This window comes from Lissotriton helveticus, chromosome 5_1, assembly GCF_964261635.1.
Source record: "Lissotriton helveticus chromosome 5_1, aLisHel1.1, whole genome shotgun sequence".
Classification (NCBI taxonomy): Eukaryota; Metazoa; Chordata; class Amphibia; order Caudata; family Salamandridae; genus Lissotriton; species Lissotriton helveticus.
The window spans coordinates 164,244,378-164,268,450 of record NC_136065.1 but is presented as its reverse complement, the minus strand read 5'-3'; the positions used below and the strand labels follow the sequence as shown (position 1 = coordinate 164,268,450).

Sequence of the window (24,073 nt, the reverse complement as noted above, 5' to 3'; positions counted from 1 at the left end):
ACATTAGAGATGCATATCACTCCATAGAGATGCATGTCACTCCATAGAGATGCATGTCACTCCATAGAGATGCATGTCAATCCATAGAGATGCATGTCACTCCATAGAGATGCATGTCACTCAATAGAGATGCATGTCAATCCATAGAGATGCATGTTACTCCATAGAGATGCATGCCACTCAATAGAGATGCATGTCAATCCATATAGATGCATGTCACTCCATAGAGATGCATGTCAATCCATAGAGATGCATGTCAATCCATAGAGATGCATATCACTCCATAGAGATGCATGTCAATCCATAGAGATGCATGTCACTCCATAGAGATGCATATCACTCCATAGAGATGCATGTCACTCCATAGAGATGCATGTCAATCCATAGAGATGCATGTCACTCCATAGAGATGCATGTCACTCAATAGAGATGCATGTCAATCCATAGAGATGCATGTTACTCCATAGAGATGCATGCCACTCAATATAGATGCATGTCAATCCATATAGATGCATGTCACTCCATAGAGATGCATGTCAATCCATAGAGATGCATGTCAATCCATAGAGATGCATATCACTCCATAGAGATGTATGTCAATCCATAGAGATGCATGTCACTCCATAGAGATGCATATCACTCCATAGAGATGTATGTCACTCCATATAGATGCATGTCAATCCATAGAGATGCATGTCACACATTAGAGATGCATGTCGATCCATAGAGATGCATATCAATCCATAGAGATGCATCTCACTCAATAGAGATGCATCTCACTCAATAGAGATGCATGTCACTCTATAGAGATGCATGGCACTCCATAGAGATGCATGTTACTCCATAGAGATGCATGTCAGTCCATAGAGATGCATGTCACTCCATGGAGATGCATGTCAGTCCATAGAGATACATGTCAATCCATAGAGATGCATGTCACTCCATAGAGATGCATGTCACCACATAGAGATGTATGTCAATCCATAGAGATGCATGTCAATCCATAGAGATGCATGTCACTCCATAGAGATGCATGTCACTCCATAGAGATGCATGTCACTCCATAGAGATGCATGTCACTCCATAGAGATGCATGTCAATCCATAGAGATGCATGTCACTCCATAGAGATGTATGTCACTCCATAGAGATGCATGTCAAGCCATAGAGATGCATGTCAATCCATAGAGATGCATGTCACACATTAGAGATGCATGTCAATCCACAGAGATGCATATCAATCCATAGAGATGCATCTCACTCAATAGAGATGCATGTCAATCCATGGAGATGCATGTTACTCCATAGAGATGCATGTCAATCCATAGAGATGCATGTCACACATTAGAGATGCCTGTCAATCCATAGAGATGCATCTCACTCAATAGAGATGCATGTCACTCAATAGAGATGCATGTCACTCCATAGAGATGCATGTCACTCCATAGAGATGCATGTCACTCCATAGAGAGGCATGTCAATCCATAGAGATGCATGTCAATCCATAGAGATGCATGTCACTCCATAGAGATGCATTTCACTCCATAGGGATGCATGTCACTCCATAGAGATGCATGTCACTCCATAGAGATGCATGTCAATCCATAGAGATGCATGTCACTCCATAGAGATGTATGTCACTCCATAGAGATGCATGTCAAGCCATAGAGATGCATGTCAATCCATAGAGATGCATGTCACACATTAGAGATGCATGTCAATCCACAGAGATGCATATCAATCCATAGAGATGCATCTCACTCAATAGAGATGCATGTCAATCCATGGAGATGCATGTTACTCCATAGAGATGCATGTCAATCCATAGAGATGCATGTCACACATTAGAGATGCATATCACTCCATAGAGATTCATGTCACTCCATAGAGATGCATGTCACTCCATAGAAATGCATGTCAATCCATAGAGATGCATGTCACTCCATAGAGATGCATGTCACTCAATAGAGATGCATGTCAATCCATAGAGATGCATGTTACTCCATAGAGATGGGGCAATCCATAGAGATGCATGTCAATGCACAGAGATGGGGCAATCCATAGAGATGCATGTCAATGCACAGAGATGGGGCAATCCATAGAGATGCGTGTCAATCCGTTGAGAAGCATGTCAATGCACAAAGATGCATTTCAATCCATAGACATGGGGGCAAGCCATAGAGATGCGTGTCATGCCATGGAGATGCATATCAATCCATCAAGATGCATGTTAATCCATAGAGATGCATGTCATGCCACTGAGATGCATGTAAATCCATTGAGATACATGTCACGCCATAGAGATGCATGTCATGCCATAGAGATGCATGTCAATCCATAGAAATGCATGTCAATCCATAGAGGTTCATGCCAATCTATACAGATGCATGTCAGTCCATGGAGACGAGGCAATCCATAAAGATGCATGTCACTTCATGGAGATACATGTCAATCCATAGAGATGCATGTCACCACATAGAGATGTATGTCAATCCATAGAGATGCATGTCAATCCATAGAGATGCATGTCACTACATAGAGATGCATGTCACTCCATAGAGATGCATGTCACTCCATAGAGATGCATGTCACTCCATAGAGATGCATGTCAATCCATAGAGATGCATGTCACTCCATAGAGAAGTATGTCACTCCATAAAGATGCATGTCAAGCCATAGAGATGCATGTCAATCCATAGAGATGCATGTCACACATTAGAGATGCATGTCAATCCACAGAGATGCATATCAATCCATAGAGATGCATCTCACTCAATAGAGATGCATGTCAATCCATGGAGATGCATGTTACTCCATAGAGATGCATGTCAATCCATAGAGATGCATGTCACACATTAGAGATGCCTGTCAATCCATAGAGATGCATCTCACTCAATAGAGATGCATGTCACTCAATAGAGATGCATGTCACTCCATAGAGATGCATGTCACTCCATAGAGATGCATGTCACTCCATAGAGATGCATGTCAATCCATAGAGATGCATGTCAATCCATAGAGATGCATGTCACTCCATAGAGATGCATGTCACTCCATAGGGATGCATGTCACTCCATAGAGATGCATGTCACTCCATAGAGATGCATGTCAATCCATAGAGATGCATGTCACTCCATAGAGATGTATGTCACTCCATAGAGATGCATGTCAAGCCATAGAGATGCATGTCAATCCATAGAGATGCATGTCACACATTAGAGATGCATGTCAATCCACAGAGATGCATATCAATCCATAGAGATGCATCTCACTCAATAGAGATGCATGTCAATCCATGGAGATGCATGTTACTCCATAGAGATGCATGTCAATCCATAGAGATGCATGTCACTCATTAGAGATGCATATCACTCCATAGAGATGCATGTCACTCCATAGAGATGCATGTCACTCCATAGAGATGCATGTCAATCCATAGAGATGCATGTCACTCCATAGAGATGCATGTCACTCAATAGAGATGCATGTCAATCCATAGAGATGCATGTTACTCCATAGAGATGCATGCCACTCAATAGAGATGCATGTCAATCCATATAGATGCATGTCACTCCATAGAGATGCATGTCAATCCATAGAGATGCATGTCAATCCATAGAGATGCATATCACTCCATAGAGATGCATGTCAATCCATAGAGATGCATGTCACTCCATAGAGATGCATATCACTCCATAGAGATGCATGTCACTCCATAGAGATGCATGTCAATCCATAGAGATGCATGTCACTCCATAGAGATGCATGTCACTCAATAGAGATGCATGTCAATCCATAGAGATGCATGTTACTCCATAGAGATGCATGCCACTCAATATAGATGCATGTCAATCCATATAGATGCATGTCACTCCATAGAGATGCATGTCAATCCATAGAGATGCATGTCAATCCATAGAGATGCATATCACTCCATAGAGATGCATGTCAATCCATAGAGATGCATGTCACTCCATAGAGATGCATATCACTCCATATAGATGCATGTCAATCCATAGAGATGCATGTCACACATTAGAGATGCATGTCGATCCATAGAGATGCATATCAATCCATAGAGATGCATCTCACTCAATAGAGATGCATCTCACTCAATAGAGATGCATGGCACTCCATAGAGATGCATGTTACTCCATAGAGATGCATGTCAGTCCATAGAGATGCATGTCACTCCATGGAGATGCATGTCAGTCCATAGTGATGCATGTCACTCCATGGAGATGCATGTCAATCCATAGAGATGCATGTCACTCCGTAGAGATTCATGTTACTCCATAGAGATGCATGTCACTCCATAGAGATGCATGTCAATCCATAGAGAAGTAGGGAGATGCATGAAGATGTTTGGCACCTCCTAGAGCTGTTGTGCAACTCATGGTAGGGCAATACACAAAAATGTAGGGAAATCCATAGAGATGAAAGGGCGAATCATAGAGAAGTAGGGCAGCTCATAGGTATGTACAAAAACCATATAGAAGTAGGGCAACACATAATCATGGACGGAAATCCATTGAGATGTAGTAAGAGCCTTATGGATGCAGGGAAATGCCCAGAGAGGAAGTAAGGGAGCCTATCATGGTCAGCAGACCAGACTTCGAGTTTTTAGCCTGCTGGTGACCATTTTTCAATGAAAGCACTTGGCAGACCTGTCATCACTTACTTCATTTGTAAATAAGACCCTGAAATTGGGTCTCGTCTTTGAAAATTACACAGTTAATGTTCCCAAAGTGCTGGCACTTTTACTCAGCACGTGGGGACATGTAGGGTAATTGTACTGGACTGACAAATTTGACATGGTGGTTGCAGATGGTGGTTGCAGATTGGAAAACCTCTCATGACAATTGAGGGGACAACCCTAAAATAGGTGGCCGCTCCAAATTTATGATGTTCATGTAATGGGGTTTTCATCAACAGGATTACCCCATTCCCTAACCTCTAAATGGAGTAGGAAAATGGAGCGACAGAGGAACCAAGAGGTGGTATATAGGACAGCCTACTATTTGTGGTGAATGTCACATTACCACTGACCTGCGAATGAAGCTCTTTAGAAAAGCAGAGGGTTTTGGCCCTTGTTGTTTTCTGTACGCCTTATTTGATATACGGTTGTTTGCTGCCTGATTTAAAGAACAAATGCTTTGTATAATGTATGGCAATAGGTCATCAGCTGAGTCACAGAGTGATATTGTCTCCACTTAGGTGGAAAGTAAACACTTTTCAGCCTTTAGTAGAACGAGAGAATATTAACAAAGAAATGGAATCTAAAATGAAGAATGTTCCAGAGGATAGGAACCAATCCAGAAGTCTGCAGAGTCCCCAGAAGTGTTGAAAATGTAGAATGTTACTATTCAGCTGCAAAACAAAGTGTTTGAGGAGGAACATATAACAAATCCTATTTCAAACAAGAATTTTTTAAAATACATCTAGAACTTTCAATCATTAGTATGCTAAGGCAAAATAAGTACATAAATGTTGTGTGCTAGTCATTAGTGAAAATAGTGCAGAAGTGCCATTGCATCAGTGATGTTAGGGGCCCACCTACTTCCAATTATATCTGTCTTTTACTAACCAGACAGGGTGATGGTGGGGGTTGTTGGTCCTTGTTTGTATTAGGTACCATTGTATCATTGATATACTACCCTGCAGTGCTGCTGGTACATGAGACTGGGATAAAACATCACAATGATCATTTAAAACAATTTTCCACCATACAATGTGCAATCTAAGCAGTAGGACTGGCTTCATTTTGGATTTGATGTAAAATGTGCAAAGGTCATATGTTAAATACAGACAATGGCATCCTCAGACTATTCATGCAGAGAACATTTACTTCAGGAGGACCACCCTTTGACCTGATGCTGCTGCTAGTACCTGTGCAGCCGTGGAGCATCCTTCAGCTCCACTGGTGCCAATCTTTGGTCCCACCTCTAAAGCTGAATGTTAACCTCATGTTCGGTGGGCTGAAGACCTGATGTTGTGCGGCAAGGCTCCTAATCGCCACCAAATCCTAAATGGTGCCCATAGTATTTTTGATAATGCTAAAGCCTGCTCCTACTTGTCCTACTGACCTATCACTTGTATTTCCTTTTCAGTGCAGTGGAGGCTGTGGACAGGGCCAGATGGTCAGACATGTCTTTTGTAAGACTGCAGATGGCAGAGTGGTGCCAGAGTCGCAGTGCCTCATTGAGCTGAAGCCTCTGGCTATACACCCCTGCGGCGACAAGAACTGCCCACCACAGTGGCTGACACAAGACTGGGAAAGGGTAAGGCTTGCTGCCACTGTTTCCTGATGGGAACTTCTGTAGTTTGCTTAGCATGTGTGCCTCATCAATGGGCAGTTTCATAGGAATTTCTAATCTCCATTCTATATTTCTCTTCACAATTTCCTGGGGTGTTCGTCTTCAATTGTAAAGAGTGGAAAGCACAATTTTATGAAATTGGTATTGAACACATGTCAGACCACAGACCATCGCTCTGAGTCTCTCTCAGGCATCATTAGTCTAATATACTTCAGTGGGGGTGTCCTTTCTTTAGATGTAAATGGAACTGTGCACCTTGATGCACTCACAGGCTGTATTGTGCTCTGTTGTGTTATGTTGTGTTATGTTAGTGGTGAATTGGTATATGGTGATTGTGTAAATACCCAATAGGCTGCCGTGTCTGTGTTAGGGTACATCCGGCCATATGCAAGAATCACCTGATACATGATTTGTTCTACTACTGATTCCCTTAACTCTGAGTAGCCTGTTGGGAAGTCTTACACTTTGGCAATAGACCATTCTCCCTCTAAATCCGTGCCAGCCTTACAAACAAGTATATGTATACACAATAATGCAATCTAACTAGTTACCACAGCGGTACGGAATCTCTCTGTGTCGAGTGGATGCTGTCTGTGTCGAGTGGATGCTCTAGCCTTCATGCCACAGTTTGATCTAGTTTGAGACTTGTTGTGCTTCTTGATCACTGTGGCTGAGAGTAATAGGAACATTATGGTATACTGAGACTCACTTTGCCGGGGTATCCCTTCTCCATAGTGTAATACCACATGTGGCCGTGGAGTCAAGAAGAGGATCGTCCAATGTGTGGAGATAGCAAATGGTAAACTGAAGAACCGGAACCCTGCGGACTGCGATACGAGTACGAAAGATGCTGACGAGAGCACATGCTTCGAGCGACCATGTTTTAAATGGTACACAACGCCATGGTCAGAGGTAAAACGTGCATGTTATCAAATATGGACTTTTGGAAAGTTTTCTACTCAATCTGTACCTAGCCAAAATTTACCTTTGGAGGCTTCCTGCTATTTTGCAACCCCTTACCATGGGGCACAGACCCGCTTTTACACTGTCTTTTCTTTTTCATTCTCAAAATTTTCTATATAGAGATTCAAATCCTAAGTGTATGAATGATTCCTTTGAGGCACTCCAATTTTCATAGGCATACAAAAAGTGCCTTTATCTATGAATTTAATTAGGTCTGGCAGCTTTTACTTCCTTTCACCCTAATGTTTAAAAAAATTATAATAAAAATACATACATGTGTAGATAAAGGGACGTTAAGTCAGCCCTCTCTATCCATTGATCTGTCTGAATGGCATGTACATTTTGCATCCGCCCACCACCCCAAACACCATGGAGTGTGGCTCAGCGGCCCTCATCCATCGGTTGTCTTGCACTGTGAGTGACAGCACTTTAGACCTAGTGACTTGTGTACAGCTGCCTGATAATGAGTTCATTTGACGTTTATATGTCTGGTATTAATTGCATATATAAATTTCCCAAAAGTTAAAGGCAGACCGATGCATGATTGCCAATGTCAGACATGTTGGTTATGCCCATGCTTATTTTTTTTTAAGAAACACCAAGAATTTTCTTTTAGTGACAGTCCACGGGATAAGCACATTGTTAACTTCAGATTTTATTCTCCCACGCTGTGCAATGGTGTGAGTAAAAAAAAAAGTAAAGCCACGCAAATGCTGTTTTCTTTCGGTCTGTTTGCATACACGTATGTGCTGATTGTGCATGAGGAGGACATATGTGCTGGAATTTCGACTTTGTGTATCTTGCGAATTAAAAAATCTTTGACGGCCCTAGATTACTCAGTGATTGAAGCATAGCTGCCGAAATCTGTGTCGGACCTGTGGGTCATGTGTTGTATTGTGTTGTATTGTGTTACAGTACTAAGCCTACTTAGTTTGCTGTGATCGCGAGATGGCTGTCTTCAGAGCCATTGCATTGGGTCACAACCTTTTTGACAATGTCTGGAGATGGGAATATTGTGTTAAGTAGTAAATAAAAACACATTCTAATGGTTTATACCCACTCCAGCAATCCTGGAAACAGCAAAACCCGTTATCCATTTAAAAATGCTGACAACATTGACACATGTGGGATCAGACAATAAATGTTGGAAACTTGTAAAGCGCACTGTTACTCTACCCGAGTGTCCTGGCGCTGTAGACCGCTGGGGAACCCGTCCTGGTTTTCCCTGTGAGATGGTCCCTTTCTGGGTATCTCCAGGGTGAAACCAGGCATCCCCGGCGTCTGTGGGGGGCCGTTATAGAGATGAGGCAAGCTTAATGCCCAGAGTTGCCGAGTGTGTTCCCTGGTTAGAGTAGGCACTGAGGCGAGAATTATCAAGTCCGTTGACCCTGGTCCAAGACCCTGCCGCGTCGGGAATTGAACCCTGGTCCCGGGCCGTTCTCTGCTTACAGGTCTGCCGCCTCTAACCAGTGAGCCACACCTCTCCACAATAAGATTTCTAATAATGGAGTATGGTTTCATAGTTCCTTTTTGATAAAGCATGCATAAATTACAGTCATACACAGTGTACTAGCCTCGGACCTTCTGCTTGCAGTTCGCAAACCTCAGTAGCGAATGCTTAATTGAAGCAGCTTATTTTTAAATGAGGAATGAGTCTTTAATACCATTTTTCTTGATGAAGTCCTTCCTAAAATGTTTTTTCATTAATGCAAACAAAGACTACCTACATCAGCATCCGAGGGATGGTTTTTCCCCGAAGAGTGCAGGCCTAAGTGGAGATAGTCACGCATTGACAGGTAGCCACTTCCATATTTTTTGGGGGGCGCAGAGAGAAAAGGTGTTTGTTTCCTTTGCTACCCTTGGTGGGTAGCAGACTTCAGGCTGTTGTGGGCTAAGAATTATAATATTTGGAGTCCAAATTGCACACTTTGCGTCCCAGCTACACCACATGAATTACTCCTCGGGGCACTGCCCCACGCTGTAACTAGCTAAAGATTTACCAGATGTACTTGTAGTATATTTTAGCATAGTTGTGGCATCTCAGTACATGTTGCCGAGACATGAGTTCCTGTTGTTAAAACTATCACCCTGCTTGAAGGAGGTTTTTGTATCCCACTTGGCTTTACACTAAGACAGTGGTGGCTCCTCCGCTAAGGGGGAGGAGCGTCGACCCACTGCTTTGCAGCACTGAATTAAAGGAAAAATAAAATGATAATAACTGGATGTTATTATCATTTTATGCTTTCCTGCTGCAGCAGCTTTGCGGGTGGGGCGGGGCTGCTCATATGACAGGCAGGCCAAACAGTTATGCAAACTTTGCATCTTCTTCACCAACCTGCATTACAGCCTAGGCTCCCATCTCCTGCCTGAACGCTGAACCACAGCATTCAGACCAATCACAATGCTGCATTGCAGCATTGTGATTGGCTCAGGGGAGCCTGGGTGCTTCCTGTTCCAGCCTGAAGGGAGAGACAGAAGAGAGACGCACGAATAAGGTTCGTTTTTTCCCCTTTTTTTCACCAAGGACCACCCCCCACCTTCTCCCTGCCCCGCCATCCCCGATCCGTGCCAGCTACTACTGCACTAAGAACATCCTTAGAAATCAGATTTGAGTCTAAGGGCAAATGAAGATCAAGCTTTTATCAAGGTTCCCTTAGTTGTTGAAGACTTTGGATAACCCGTCCTTCCCACAAGGGCTATGAAGCATTGCTTGGCAAACATGTTACGCAGTGAAAGTTCACAGTTTCACAAGACAGATTCAATTTACGTTGTGAGATATCATTTCCTAGAGTACTCCCCAGATAGAACAGTGAAAAACAATCTAGCTAAAATCAAGGACGCTTTCACAGCATGTGGTCTGGATTAAATGATTGCCAATAAAGCATCCAAGAATTCCATTTTTTTCACATTAGGTTATTTTTTCAACTGTCTGATTTAATGCATGTTGCTATGGGAAGCCTGTTTGCAAGGTTCTCATTGGATAAGTTATCCTTGCTGTTAGAAGCAGTTAAGTGAGTGGACAAAAATCGGGGCGACGATACCGCCCAGTGCATTATTGGTATTACTTCTTGAGAGCGAGTCCTTTTTTATTCTAGTTAGGTCTACTTTATGGGAGATTAAGAAATGTGTGTTTCACTGTTGTTGGCTCAAAATCACAGATTGCAGATAACACAAGCACAGTGGGTGGTACTGAAGGATCTGGGACAAGGGGTATAGTACACTGCCTGCTGACCTACAGCAAAATGAATTTCATCTCCATCTGGCCTGTTGAAAGCAGATGTATCTAATCAATGTATAAGAGTATTGCCATCTGATGACACATGCCTGATTCAGGGTTGCACAGGCGGCCCGCCATCCATCAGGGTGGCAGAAAACATTACGTCAGCCAACCTGACAGACTAGCGCTTGCCATATTGTGAGATCACTGCCGGCCAGGAGGCGATCGCGGTGCCTTCCCAAGAGCCGCCTTCATCTAGCTCCTTTGAAAGCACAGAAAGTTTGGTGAGTGGCTGTCATGTTTCATAAGGGCACTTACCAAACATTTTTCTTTTTCAAAAACAAATTCCCAAAGCAAGAGTTTGTATTTTTGAAAAATCTAAATATTAATGACCCTGGCACGCTGAGAGTCATTAGTATATTTTTTTTATGTCCAGGACTGCCAGGTTTTCCTTGGCAGTCCCAAACAGAAAAAAAAACACCAGACTGCCCGCTCTAAATAGGACGGCAGTCTGGTGTGTTTACACGACAACTCCTGTGTCGAGCCATCGTGTAAGTTTTCTGATGGCCGAGCTAGAGGGTGTAACACCGTCGTAAATTTGACAGTTCATCTGATACAAAATAGAGCAGTCAGAGTAACTGTTTGATGGACAGGTTACTCCTCCACATTTGTGTTAGAGCACTCTGTCTGCCAAACTCACAAACAGGCTCTAAGTCAGCAATTTGGTGGCCTTAGTTCTTCGATGGTGCAACACAAGTGATCCCTTTGAGCAGGCCCGGACTGGCCGTTGCAGGCACCGGGCAATCCCCCGGTCGGCCGCGAGGATGGGGGCCGGTTTTGGGCCCCAGGGGGCCGGTTTTGTTACAGGGTCGTTTTTTGCAGCATAGCTGCAAAAACGGCACTGTAACAAAATCGGCCGAAAACCGGCCCTAGCAAAGAGCGCGGTCGCACCCCCCAACCCCCAGGGGGGAGGGGGGGCCGGCCGAGCACTTTGCCAGGGCCGGTTTCGGTTCCCAGTCCGGCCCTGCCTTTGAGACCCTGTGCTTGAAGATCAAGCATTATAATGCAAAGAAGTCAAAAGAAATGCCCAATCTGTAGACAATGTTGGCGAAGTTTCCTTTCCATTGTTATAACTCTGGTACCCAACACAATTCATAAGCTGACCCTTCATGGCTCATTTAGTATGAATAACCACTCATTGAAAATGTACTACTGCATGGTGCCCATTTATAGGAGTAGGCCATGGAGTATATTTGCTCATTTGATTCTGGTTAATTATCAATTTTGTTTTCATTATTAGTATTTTACAGGGTTCTTCAGTTCTCAAAATATCAAGGTTCGCCTCTAGAATACCTGAAGATTTTTGAATTTTTTTATTGTCCCTGTCAACTATCCTTCATTCAACCAATTTACACATGATAGCAGTGCATCTCGTATATGCCATTCAGTAAAAAATGTGTTACATTAAAGTGCTGTACATTTAGGGCCAATTTTCAGAAGTATTTATGAATAAAGAAGCACTACTTAATACGGGAAGCAATACTACAGGAGTACTGTTTTACTTACTCTTACATACCTTTGTGAATCATCCCTATAAGTAAAAGTGCTAAGAGGTCAGTTGTCTTTGCACTTATAGCTAGAGTAACAGTATGGGAATGTGCATGTATATTCCCTGAATACTCTCATGTTATTTCCTTTCTAGATATCTTGGGGCCAATTCACAAAGGCATGTGTAAATGTGTGTAAAAGAATGCTTCAAGGGTATCACTTTATGTACCCCAAAATGCATTTGTGAATAGGTCCAATGTCTTCCTTTCGGCCATGGTTTGGTGTGTCTTTGTGGATATTTACAAGGCAGCGGAGTGTTCCTCACCTGCTCTAGGACTGAAAATATGATAAAGAAAACAAGAAAATTCCAAACTTATGTTTGCAAAAATACTTTGCATATTATTTCAAATGCAATCAGTGAAGACAACAATAATAAATATAGCAAATACATGGCAATCTCAACTTAGTCTATACTATTTAAGAGGTGAAAGACCATTTATCTAAATCCAGCACACTAAGGGGGATGTTCACAAGAACGTGGGCTAACCATCACCAAAAAATGCTAACTCAACTTTACACATCGCAGCCAATCCCGGGAAAATAACTCAGTGTGAACGTGGAATTCACAACCATGCAATAGTCTGCGGGAACTGCGACCAATGCCTGCGCTACAACCACCTCGATTGAGATACAAACACAAACCACCAGACAAAAAAAACATGCGATGAGCCCATTCGCGATGAGGAAAGCAGGGATAAGCACCGCCACACCCGCGACACACACAGCATGCAGGAATAAGCACAACAAAAGCCTGAAAAAGAAAGACAAACCAAACCGAAAACAACAGCCAAGCACAATGGAGGCTACCCTAGCCAATATGCAACCCCACAAGCTCCATTGGCAACAAAACATTGTACGTGTCAGGCTATCATGGACAAGGTGAATGCAGCCTGAGAGCGGAGGAGGATAATGGAAGAAAAACAGACATCTGGAATGATGTGAAACGCACAAACATGGCTGGTTGTGATCGCGCTTCGAATGAGGCCAGGCAACTGACTCATGCATCCGCAGGACTGATACTCATAACACTTTGCATGCATGTGCCAAGACCCCGAGCGGTCTTGCGCTCCTACATGTCCCCGTACGTGCGGGCCTGCCCTCCTGGTGCATACTACATTGCAACATCGACTACTGTGGCATTGGTGGCGACAACACCCCAACACAGAGACACACTTACCGCACGTCCTGCCCAGGTCCGAGCCACGCCCTACTCCCCCTGCCGAATCAGCACACCCCTGCGCTGACCTGACGTACGCCGGACCAGCACACGCAGCTTGTGCATGCAGGGGGTGTGTACAAAGCTAGATGTACAGGGTCACTGCCAATGTTGAGGTGACATTGTAACGTTCGCTGAAGACAGCACACTATGATGTTGCAGGGCCCGTGCCCATCATGCTGACACAATGACCACACCGACACACTTGCTCAGATGGTGTGAATGGCTACAGGCACGTGCGCACAGCCACATACATTAGCAGGCACACATACCGAGTGACTAGCAGGCAAACATAGTGAGTGACACCTGTGTTGGATGTGTGTGGGGTGTGTGCACACCAGCCCGCAAAGGGCTGCCTGGTGCAGACAGAAATTGAAAACAGTGTACATCGTAAAGGACACAACCATTCAACCATAAAGGCCCCATGACTTGTGCTGCACAGAGTTAGTGGCCCCGGATGCATAGCGTCCAGCACAGGCCTACCGCCACAGGCCGCTGACTTGCGGTGAACAGGGTTGATGGCACCAGGTCAGTTGTTGATAGTGTTCGATCTCCACCGTGAATCTTATCCGGCTTTTGTCCGGACAGAGCCTCACCTTCCTCTTACTCCTCTCCATGCGTTCACTGGTGTGGACTCTGCCATTCATGATTCGCGACTAAGTGCTGGATGTGGGACCTACTGGTCCGCAGGGTAGGCCTGAGCCCTCATCCACGTGTCACTGGCTTGCGTTGAACAGGGTTAGTGGCACCACATGTCGCTGGCTTGCGTTGAACAGAGTTAGTGGCACCACGTGTCGCAGTCCTGCGATATGGAATTATGCCTCACTGATCGATGGGAGTCTGGTGCTGTGGCTGCTGCCACGGACTTGGGGTCACTGTCATTCAGGACTCAGGACACAGTTCCACATGTGGGACCTACTGGGCCGAAGAGGACGCCGGTGGAGTATGTCAATGAGAAAGGAGTAATGTGGGCCAGCGTCCGGGGCCAGCGATGGTCTGCGGAGGCTGCAGAGGTCGCGGGACTGGTGCTTGGAGCTTGCACCGGCACGTGGTGGGCCCTCTTTGACACACGCCAGTGTAGGCAGGTGTGCAGAGCCTCGTTTGTGCACTGTGTCAGGCATAACGGGTCTGGGGACCAGCAGCCCGGGATGCAGCAGGCACACAGAGACACAGGCCCCGCCGCACTCAGTGCAGGACTCGTGGTGGACTGAGAGGCGCCGCCCTGGCAGATGCGTTGTCCAGTCCGAATGAGAACGACGACCAGTGTGACGGGCCTTTTGTTTACATCCCTACGCAGGCCTGGCATACCCAGGTCCAACCCACTATGCAGGCACATGCAGGAGGGATGTAACATGCAACATTTCCACGTTCTGCCCCACAGCCTGTGGGGACATAGTAGCGTCCACTGGCCACTACACTTCATGCACCAGCAGTTGATCTCCACATGGCCATTTCCATAGTTCTGTCCGGCACCTCTACACCACACCTGGCATTGGGTAGGTTCACATTCCTTAGTCACTTGCCGCTCTCGTACATGCCAGCTCCATGCCTCTCCTCACATCCTGCTATTGTGTGTGTGGTGCCATGCCGTGGCTGGGTTGTGGGCATGGCAAGGCTGGATTCCCAATGGAGTCGTGTTGTCGTGTCTGGTCGGTTGGCATGTTGTGTGTCATTGTTAGACTTGGGCCTTAGGGCAGGTTCACCCCGAATCTTTTTGCCTTTATTTGTGACCCTGTGTAGTGATTTTTGGGTCTTGGCGCACTTTTTCCCTGTGTCCCAGAGTGAAAGTGCGTGCGTGTAGTATGGCTGGCCTGCTCTCCCATAGGAATGCATGGGGAGTGTGTGTGCCCTGGTAGTTCCTGATGTGTGGGGAGTGCAGGCTCGAGTTTGGTATGTGGGAACTCGTGAGAATGAATGCTGCGCAATGGTATGTGCGGCTTGTATGTGTCTAGAAGGGAAGTGCTACTTCTGGACATTGATGTATGTGTGCAGTGAGGATAGTGGAGCGTGATTGGCTGGAGCTGGCTGGCATGCCAGGCTCCAGGAAGTCTGGATGGGTCTGCCCGGTGGTGAGTGTGAGATCAGCATGAGTGATGTGTGGGAGGAGTAGATCTGTGTCCTGGATGGGCTGGGTTTTTCCCCACACAATGCTGGCTCCGCCCCCCTGTGGTTTGTCTAATGACCCAAGCCTCCCCAGTGAATGAAAGGGGTGGTTGGGCCATCAAGGGTACTCCCAAGCCAGCTGCAACTGGTTTCCCCCCACCCTGCACCTCCTAACAAAGGAATTCTCTGTATAAATATGGGGCTGTGTCCCCACAGAAATGGTTCTACTTGTGGATCCTTGCCAGAGGGGGCTGTTGCTGCTGCTGGGGCCAAGAGGACCGCCACTTGGCTTGTCTCCCTGCCTGGAGACCCAGTGTGCTGGCTCTGGCCCTGCCTTGCCCCCCTGTCTGCCTCCAGACCTTGCTGGAGCTTTGCTGTGCTGGGGGAGCGCTCTCCCTTGTCCCCAGCGCTGGGAGCGCTTCGTTTTGCTTTTAGCGCTGAGAGCGCTTTATTTTCCCCCGAAGCGCTGGGTGCGCTTTATTTTGATTCTAGCGCTTTGGAGCGCTTTGCCAGGCTGAGCGAGTGCCACCTCGCTTTATTTTTAACTCGAGGCCGGTGCCACCCGGCATTGCCCCGTGGTCTGTATTTATTTTCGAGCCGGTGCCACCCGGCATTGCCCAGGACATCACCGCCGCAGCCCGGGCGCACTGGAAGCTTGCCGGGCCGCCGCGCTGCCTGCAGCGACCCGGAAGTCCCGCCTCCTGACCCCCAGGGCCGCGCTGCCATTGGCGGCCCCGGCGGAAGTCAGGCGGCGTGTGGAGGAGACAAGGCCAGGCGGGAGACGAGGGAGGCAGCCGGTCGTGTTCCCGAGGCTCCCCGAGTGGAGAGAGGAGCCCCGGGACGAGAGGAGCCCCGCCCGCCCTGAGACTGCCGGTGAGTGCCGAGGAGGGAGAGGGGCCGCGGGACACGTTGTCGGTGTCCGCCCCTCCCCCGTAGCGCGATCGTGCGCGCATTGCTTTAGGAAGCCTGAGGGCTTCAGGGGGCATTTTTCATGGAGGTAGAGTCCCCCGTGAGGGACTCCAACGCCCCCCATCTGTGCTGCAAGGGCCACGAGGCTCTGAGGGGCCATTCTGTTCTTGAGTCCCCCGTGAGGGACTCCAACGCCCCCATTGGTCCTTTGTAAGCCCCGAGAGGCTCCAGAGGCCACAGTTGTTGCCGAGCCCGGCGAGGCTCCTTGCCCTACCTGTAGTTACGAGCCCCGAGGCTCTGGGGGCATTTCATTGCTTTAGAGCGCTAAGCTCTACCTTGCCTATTTTGCTTAGCGAGCCCTGAGAGGCTCTAGGGGGACACAGGCAGTGAGTTGGTTGCAGCCCCGAGGCTCCCACGCTGTGTCTCCCCACCATTGTTCTTGAGCCCACCTGGCTCCAACGTTTGCCTACCTGCTATTCACAACTGTCCAGCACTTAGTGGACAGTTGCTACGTTTAGGCTTTTGTGTCTGTGCTGCCTGCGCAGACCTCCCTGACACTGAGACTCAGGGCATTCCGCCCCTTTCGAGGCCAGTTGGCCTGAGGGACATTTTGAGTGTTGTGCTACATGCACCCTGCGCATTGTGATTTCTTTGCTATATGATTCTTGCGCAAAAGTTCTAACCTGCACCTCTGAATGTGTTTTAATGTTACATGTGCAATTCTTGTTTATTATTACCTTTGCTAAAAGTGACCTGCTTAGGTGATTCTTTGTTCTTTTATTTCCCTTTGCTAAAAGTGACCTGCTGAGAGGAATGTTGATGTTTAATTGCCTTTGCTAAATGTTACTTGCCTAGGTGATTATTTTAGGTTTCCTTCCCCCTGCGTGATTTCCCTACAGAGACTAGGGTGGCGTAGGAGGTGATAGGTTTTCCTTCCATAGGTCCTGATGATAAGGTCCTAGCTCCCTGCGTGATTTCCCTACAGAGATTAGGGTGGCGTAGTAGGTGATAGGTTTTCCTTCCATAGGTCCTAGCTCCCTGCGTGATTTCCCTACAGAGACTAGGGTGGCGTAGGAGGTATTTTCCCTTTACCAGTTGTTACTGGTTGTATGCTACATTTTCTATTTCTGTGTTACAGTCATTGTATGTGTATGTGCTAAAGTGTTATACCTACAAGTGTTATTTCTAAAAAGTGCATACCCCTGACAGTGGTCCAGGTGGCCCTGTCCTGTACATAATCCCTTGTAAATCTTGCCCGTGCCTGTTGGCACATTGTAAAGTATGTGTGTTATCTAATGTGTTCTTATTATTATAATACAAAGGCTATTTTTGATATAACCTTGTGTGGAGTTTCCTTTGTGGTGGGCCTTTGGTTGTTGTCGCTGGGGTGCGCGCGCAAACGCTTTACACATCGCCTCTGAGATTAGCCTTGCTGCTCGCGCCACGTTACCTAGAGGGTGAGCGGGGGTTATCTTGGTGTGTGACTCCCTAGCCCTGACCTTGGAAATGGTGATCCCTGACTGACCTTGGCGCAAGCCTTGGCCAGCCAGAGGTCCCGTTTCTAACAGTCATGTTGGATGTAGTTGTGCTGCGTGCCCTTTGGCAGTGTCATGAGTTGCATGACTGTGGGCTGGCGGTGTGTTGTGTGTTTATTTTGGACTTAACACCGGGAACTGCTTTGCCATATGTGCCATCCTTGGAGCACTGGGTGATGATTCGCTGTCGGAGATGTGAGTATCATGCACTCTGCCTGGGGAGTTGGCCACTACATTGTTGAGGAGTCCCGGGCAGTCCACTATTGCCTGCACATTCATGGTATGTGTGTGCTTTCTGTTGCGGTAGTTGTGTGCAGTGTGGGCGGGGGGCACGAGGGGTACATGTGTGCAGTTGATTGTCCCTGACACGTGACAGAATTCAGCTATGGCGAAGGGGCCTTGCTTGGTCTCCAGCTGCTCCTGTGCAGTGTGGGTGACGTGAGGGTGCTGGGGTACCAGGCTGATGTTGGCATCCAGGACATGTGTGATGACCTTGGATGGGGCTGGCTGTGTGGCTCCACCGACTCTGGCAGTTGTGGGTTGGATGGTACCAGAGGCCGGTATGTGCTGCGCAGCCGGCAGCTTTGTCTGCGGAGGGATGTTGGTTGTTCGATGGGTTGGGACCGTCAGCAGGTGGGGGATGTGGGTCAGGATGCGGGGGATGGTTGTCCTTTTGGGCCTGTAGTGGGCAATGTCCTCTGGGCGTTGGGTCTGGGCAGCAGGTGGGTCCGCTGTCTTTGTGTACCAGCCACGGCCCGTGTATGGGAGTTTCGGTGGGGCGGAGAGGCTGGGCCGGGGAGGGGCAGGGTGGGTGGTTGCTAAAAACCGGAGTATGGATAATTGAAGGTAAGTAAACAATTTAATAAATAAAACAAATTTCGTAGCGCGCCCTGCATCACAAAATGTGATGCAGGGTGCGCTACGAGATTCGTTTTATTTATTAAATTGTTTACTTACCTTCAATTATCCATCCAAGGTTGGGTGCTCTAGTGCTAATTTCAGATTCTTGCAAATTGTAAAATGCGGTGGGCCTTTATATGGCCTGGGAAAACCTTCTTGGAATCTTCAGATAGTACTTGTTGATCCTCTTGAGTTTGATATTCTTTTAATTGCAGTCTCAGTAGTGATTTTGGGCAGGTGCCTTCAAGTCTGTTGTTCCATCCTCTCCTTGTTGCCTGCTCTTCTGCTGTGTTAGCTTTTCTTTTTCTTTAGACCTCTGTTGGGTGTATAGATGGGGGTGAATGTGGCCTATTTCTTGTGCTGGTCCTTCCCTGTGCACCGTCTCTGTTTCTTGCATTCTGTTATGGTGCGCCGTCTACTGCAGTTTTCCACATGTGCCTCAACTTGCAGACTGGCTTCCATGAAAACTTGCCCTTATCAATACTTCCCACAGATGGTGCTTGAGCCTCTTTTCCCATTGCTACCAAAATAGGGCTTGAATTTTGGCGGGAACTTGTAGTTCTTTGTTTTTTCTTTCGCTGATCTCTGTCAAGAAGTCTCTGAATACCCTAACCGCCTTTTTCACTTGCCTGAGGTGCTTTATATGCCCTGCTGCACCCATATTGGGTGATTCAAAAATAGTTGGGCCACTACATGGGTTTGACTTTCGTGCTCTTCGAGCCCCCATGCTCCTTCCCGGGCTTTCCTTTTGCGCCATTTCTTCTGCCCAGCCCCCTCACACCTGTCTGGGGTAGAAAGATTGTACTGTTCCTTTTATCAGATGGCATGCATAGAGAGGTAGGTGAAAACAAGGCTCTCTGCCTCGTTAATGCGCCTGTCCCCTTAGACTAGCTCCTCGCCTTCCTTTGCTACAATGGCTAAACATAGCACCTTACAAAGCGCCTAGATTAATCATGCAGTGCGTCATTCTAGAAAGATGCTGCTTCATTGTTAGACGAGGTATAGAATCTGGCCGCCTTCGCCAAGACAGCTGCTCTGCTAATTCGTAGACACTGCTGGGAGAAGACGCTGCCAAAAGGTAATCACATCTCGGTTTGTTTTGGGGATTGAAATTAAAGTGTTTAGACTCTCAGCTCGCGCAGACTTGGACCTCAGAAGGACTTTTACCGAGACAGACACAACAATGGAGAGCTGGTGGTCGAAGCGTCTGGCTGCCCGCGCGCTGCAGCCAGCCATTCTTACAACTATCCTGGCCCAGAATGAATGTTCTATTGATTTTCTCCTTTGGGGAGTCTTTTAGGGGCTCCAGGCCAGTGAGTGTGTTTTTTTTCCTTGTTGGCAGGGGTCTGTCAGCAAGAATGTCCCAGGACGTGTTGGTAATTCCTGTGGTCTTTGTGCGGGGCGCATGAACATTGCTTGCAGTCTCGGGGTTTCTCTGCAAAACGCCTGGTTGAGTTATGTGTGAGTGCGTCAGTGTGCGTTATGTACTCTGCAGCTGTGTCTAAAGAGCGCCCTTATTGGTTGAAGGTTTGTGTTATCCTTCCTGCTTTGTAAATGGCTATAAGTGATCGAATTGCATGATGGAATTTATGCTTAATGATTGGACTGAGGGCTTGTCAATCTCCTGTTTCCCAATCCGTTTATTTGAACCAATAATGAATGAAGAATAATCCAGCCCACACTTCTTGACACTTCTTGTAAAGGAGTGTATGAGAATGTTGAAGGCTGTGGGAATGGAGCCTGTGAAAAAAAGTTTAGAGAACAATAGCATTTTTAAGTTGGACCAATGGTTTGCAAAAGAGCATAGAGCCACAGTGTGTCTGGGTGTGTGTGTGTATGTGTGTGTGTGTGTGCATGCACGCATGTGTGGAGATTGGGTTTTCTGCTTATGTGTGCAAATTATTAAGAACCTGCTATATTTTGCATGCGCATTCATTGGTGTAGCTTAGTCAGTGAGATTCGGCAGGGGGTGGGGGGATGAATCACAAATTTCCTAACTAAAAAAAGCAGTGGGCCACAAGGTGAATGTGTGAGGTGACCAAGGTTTGAGATGGACTGTTCCCATGAGGGGCAGAGGAAGTACTGATTTGCATTATGTGGGTCTTTGGGGAGATCACTGGATGTGTACTCAGTTGCAACAGCGATGAAGTGCCCTGCCCGCCAAACTCAAAATCCCTCCACCTGATTTTAGGTAGGATGGACGACAAGTTTTATACCAATGTAGCAAACTTTACTCTGTCAGTGTAAAACTTCCTTTGAGGACCCGATGGACTAGATGCCCATGGAATGAAGCCTTCCAATCATCCGCCCTACCCAGAGTGGACTTTTTTTTTACTGTCCGTCACCGACAGGTATATGCTGGTGGTGAGGGAAAGCAAAAAAAGCAAAATGGCCCCCACAGTACGGCAGAAAAGTAAAGTGGGTGGGCATTAGAACATTTATTTTTGAAAAACAAACTAATGCTTTGGGAGTTTGTTTTTGAAAAAAAAATTGGAAAAGGTTGATGGCCAGCCATATATTAAATGTTTCCTGCATTGAGGAAACTGCTGTGATGGTGGTTCCTCCCGACATATAGAGATGTCCGCTGGTCTGGTGGACAGCTCTAAATTTGGCAGTTCCAGAAAAGGCAGTAAAGTCTTCTGTCACCCTGTCTTCCTTTACTCTGAGTGCTATATACGAAAGCAGGCCCTCTGTCAAGCGTGGAACCGTGGACGAAAACAATGGTTTGGAATGCTGCGTTGAGGGATTACCATTGGTTAGGCTATTTGCAAACATTCGTCCTATCACCTCTTGAGTGTTTTAATATCAGTAGTATGTCTTGAAACCTGAGACTGGCTTAGCCTTCCAAGCCTACTGCTGGCAATATTTGAAAATATTCAAAAGTAATACATTTGCACCCATTCAAGTAGTAGTTCTATGGGTGTAGATTTGCAAATATTTTCGTGAACTGGTGCCTTCCAAGCCAGGGCGGGCACCAGTAGCACCAGCGTGGTGCACTACACACCGGGAAAATGCACCAGGAGAGAGGAGGACTTTCAGCAGCAGAAGCTGCATCGAGAGCGAGCAGCACACGTCATCAAATTCTGGGTGTGAAGTTAAACGGAGGTTCAGCGCATGAGTCAGGGGCATAACTCACAACGGGTAGCTATTTTATTAACAGGCTCCGTAGTGATTTAAGCGACGTCGATGATTGCACAGGGCCCTCCTGACTCTGACATGGCTGCATCCAGAGGAAGCATATTATGTATGTGCCCTACATGGCAATGTAGGAAAACTCCGCTCCGCGGGGAATGCAGAATGTTATCAGGAACTCCGCGTTGCACAGGGAGTGAGGAGTGCCTGAATTCCGCGAACTCCGTGAGAGGAGTCAATTTCTCTGCCCAGGCTTATTTAACAGGGGTGTCCACACCCTTGTTAGCACACCTTACTAATGGTAAGAAATTGAGAGCCACCTCAAATAATAATCACAATCCTTGGCAGGACGAATGAACTTAGAAAGTTGGATCTGAAGCAGGGTTCGTTGACAGTGGGTTGCTGAATAGAGGGGTCCAGGTGCAGTTGTCGATGAATGTGGGAAAATTGCAAGCAGGCAAAGTCGGAGGTCTGTGCCCAAGAAGGTCTGGACGTCGAAGGGTTGCTGCTCAGAGTTGGTTCCAATTGTTATCTACGTTCTGACTTAGAAACTTTTCTTAGATGTCAGATCTCGTTCAGCGTGGTATACCAGCAAGCTGAGGCCAAACAGAGATTTGACAATGCTTGTTGTCTGTTGTGCTTATAAAGAGGCTAATCTCTCCTATGTTTCATGCAGAGTAGTGATGTGTTCTTTACAGCAGGCGGGGCAATTGATCTGCATTTGAGCAAATGTTTAACAAGGTAACTATTTTTTCCAGGTAAAACAACGTAGTGACTATTGTAAAATGGTACTACAGATTTTTTTAATTAAAAGATGTAGGGGCATATTATCAAGGGGGTTTATCTCCGCTTTTTTGGCTTTAAAAGCCAAGAAAGCGGAGATAAAATTATCTCCCTATTACCTAGCTGTCGCTAACACCAGTTAGCGACAGCTAGTAGGAGATAGCGACCATCTTGGGCCCCACTTTGCATGTCAGTGATATTTATCACTAATGACATGCAAAGTGGGCGTGCTAAGATGTTAGCGACTGGAAACAGTCGCTAACATCGCTATCTCCTATTACCAACTTATGGAGATATTCGCGCTAAGCGGGAATATCTCCAAAAGCTAACACCTGCCCTGAGCAGTTCTTAGCCATGTTATCCAATGGGAGGTGGATAACATGGCCAAGAGGATTAGCTCGGTAATGCATGAATATCGCTGACTTTTCAGCGATATTCATGCATTGCGGCCGATTTTTATCGCATTTGCGATAAACCTTGGTAATACCAAGGTTTATTTGTGATAAAAATCGCCGCAGCTCAGCAGTAAATTTTTGTCTCTAACCAAGCAATAGCGATAATTATCGCTATTGCTTGGTAATATGCCCCGTACAAACTTGTAAACAGGACAAAAAGTACCATAAAATGTACTGAAAATGCTCTGCATCGAAAAGTTTTAATAGAGATGTAAAGGGGCTGTTCGCTAGTACTGAGGGCAGTGATGAACTGGGGAAGTAAGAAACTTGAGAGCATCCTTTGGCATATTGCTTAAGCGACAGTAAAACATAAATCAACCTGGTGGGTAATTAAACATGGGCTCACATGTAGAGACTTCCATTTTCAAATGTTATTCCTAGTAAGCACATGTAAGGGGCAGATTTACAATATCTGGCGCATCCCTGCATATCAGCACCATGAATGTGCCGCATTTACAATGCGGTGCACCATGGGGCAAGAATAGACAGAAACGTGACACATCTGCTGCCGGAAAGGTGACGCATTGCTGGAGTTGACGCAACTCCAGCAAGGCTCGGGGTGCCCCTATGCCTAACATGCTGCGTCAATCCTCACGCCTGCTTCAAGCAGGCGCAGGGTTTTGACGCAGCATGGCCCTAAAAGTAACTGAGTTAAATCTTATAGATTTCACTCAGCCACTTTTAGGAGGCGTTCCTGCTCCAGAACGGCGGTGCAAATGTGGCGTACGAGGCTTGTAAATCTGCCCCCAAGTTTTTTGTGAACGTTTATGCAGTAGACAAAAGGGAAGGGGAGAGTGGAGCTTGGAAGTTATTTCAACTGAATTGTTTTACAAGAGACTGCAGACATATGCACTCTCAGTGCATGTGCAAAACTAAATAAAAAAAGAGTACCTGCTGGCCAGTGGAAGGACACTGGCCACAGAAAGCAGTACTTGG

General features: G+C 46.5%; 1 protein-coding gene across 1 annotated transcript in view; it reads left to right on the top strand.

Annotated features, from left to right (window-relative positions):
* ADAMTSL2 (ADAMTS like 2) overlaps window positions 1-24,073 on the top strand; it is a 190,509-nt gene that overhangs the window by 153,883 nt on the left and 12,553 nt on the right. The window contains exons 16-17 of the mRNA XM_078641958.1: window positions 6,110-6,280; window positions 7,052-7,228. Coding sequence (XP_078498084.1) covers window positions 6,110-6,280; window positions 7,052-7,228 — 348 coding nt within the window. The remainder of the gene's footprint in view (window positions 1-6,109; window positions 6,281-7,051; window positions 7,229-24,073) is intronic.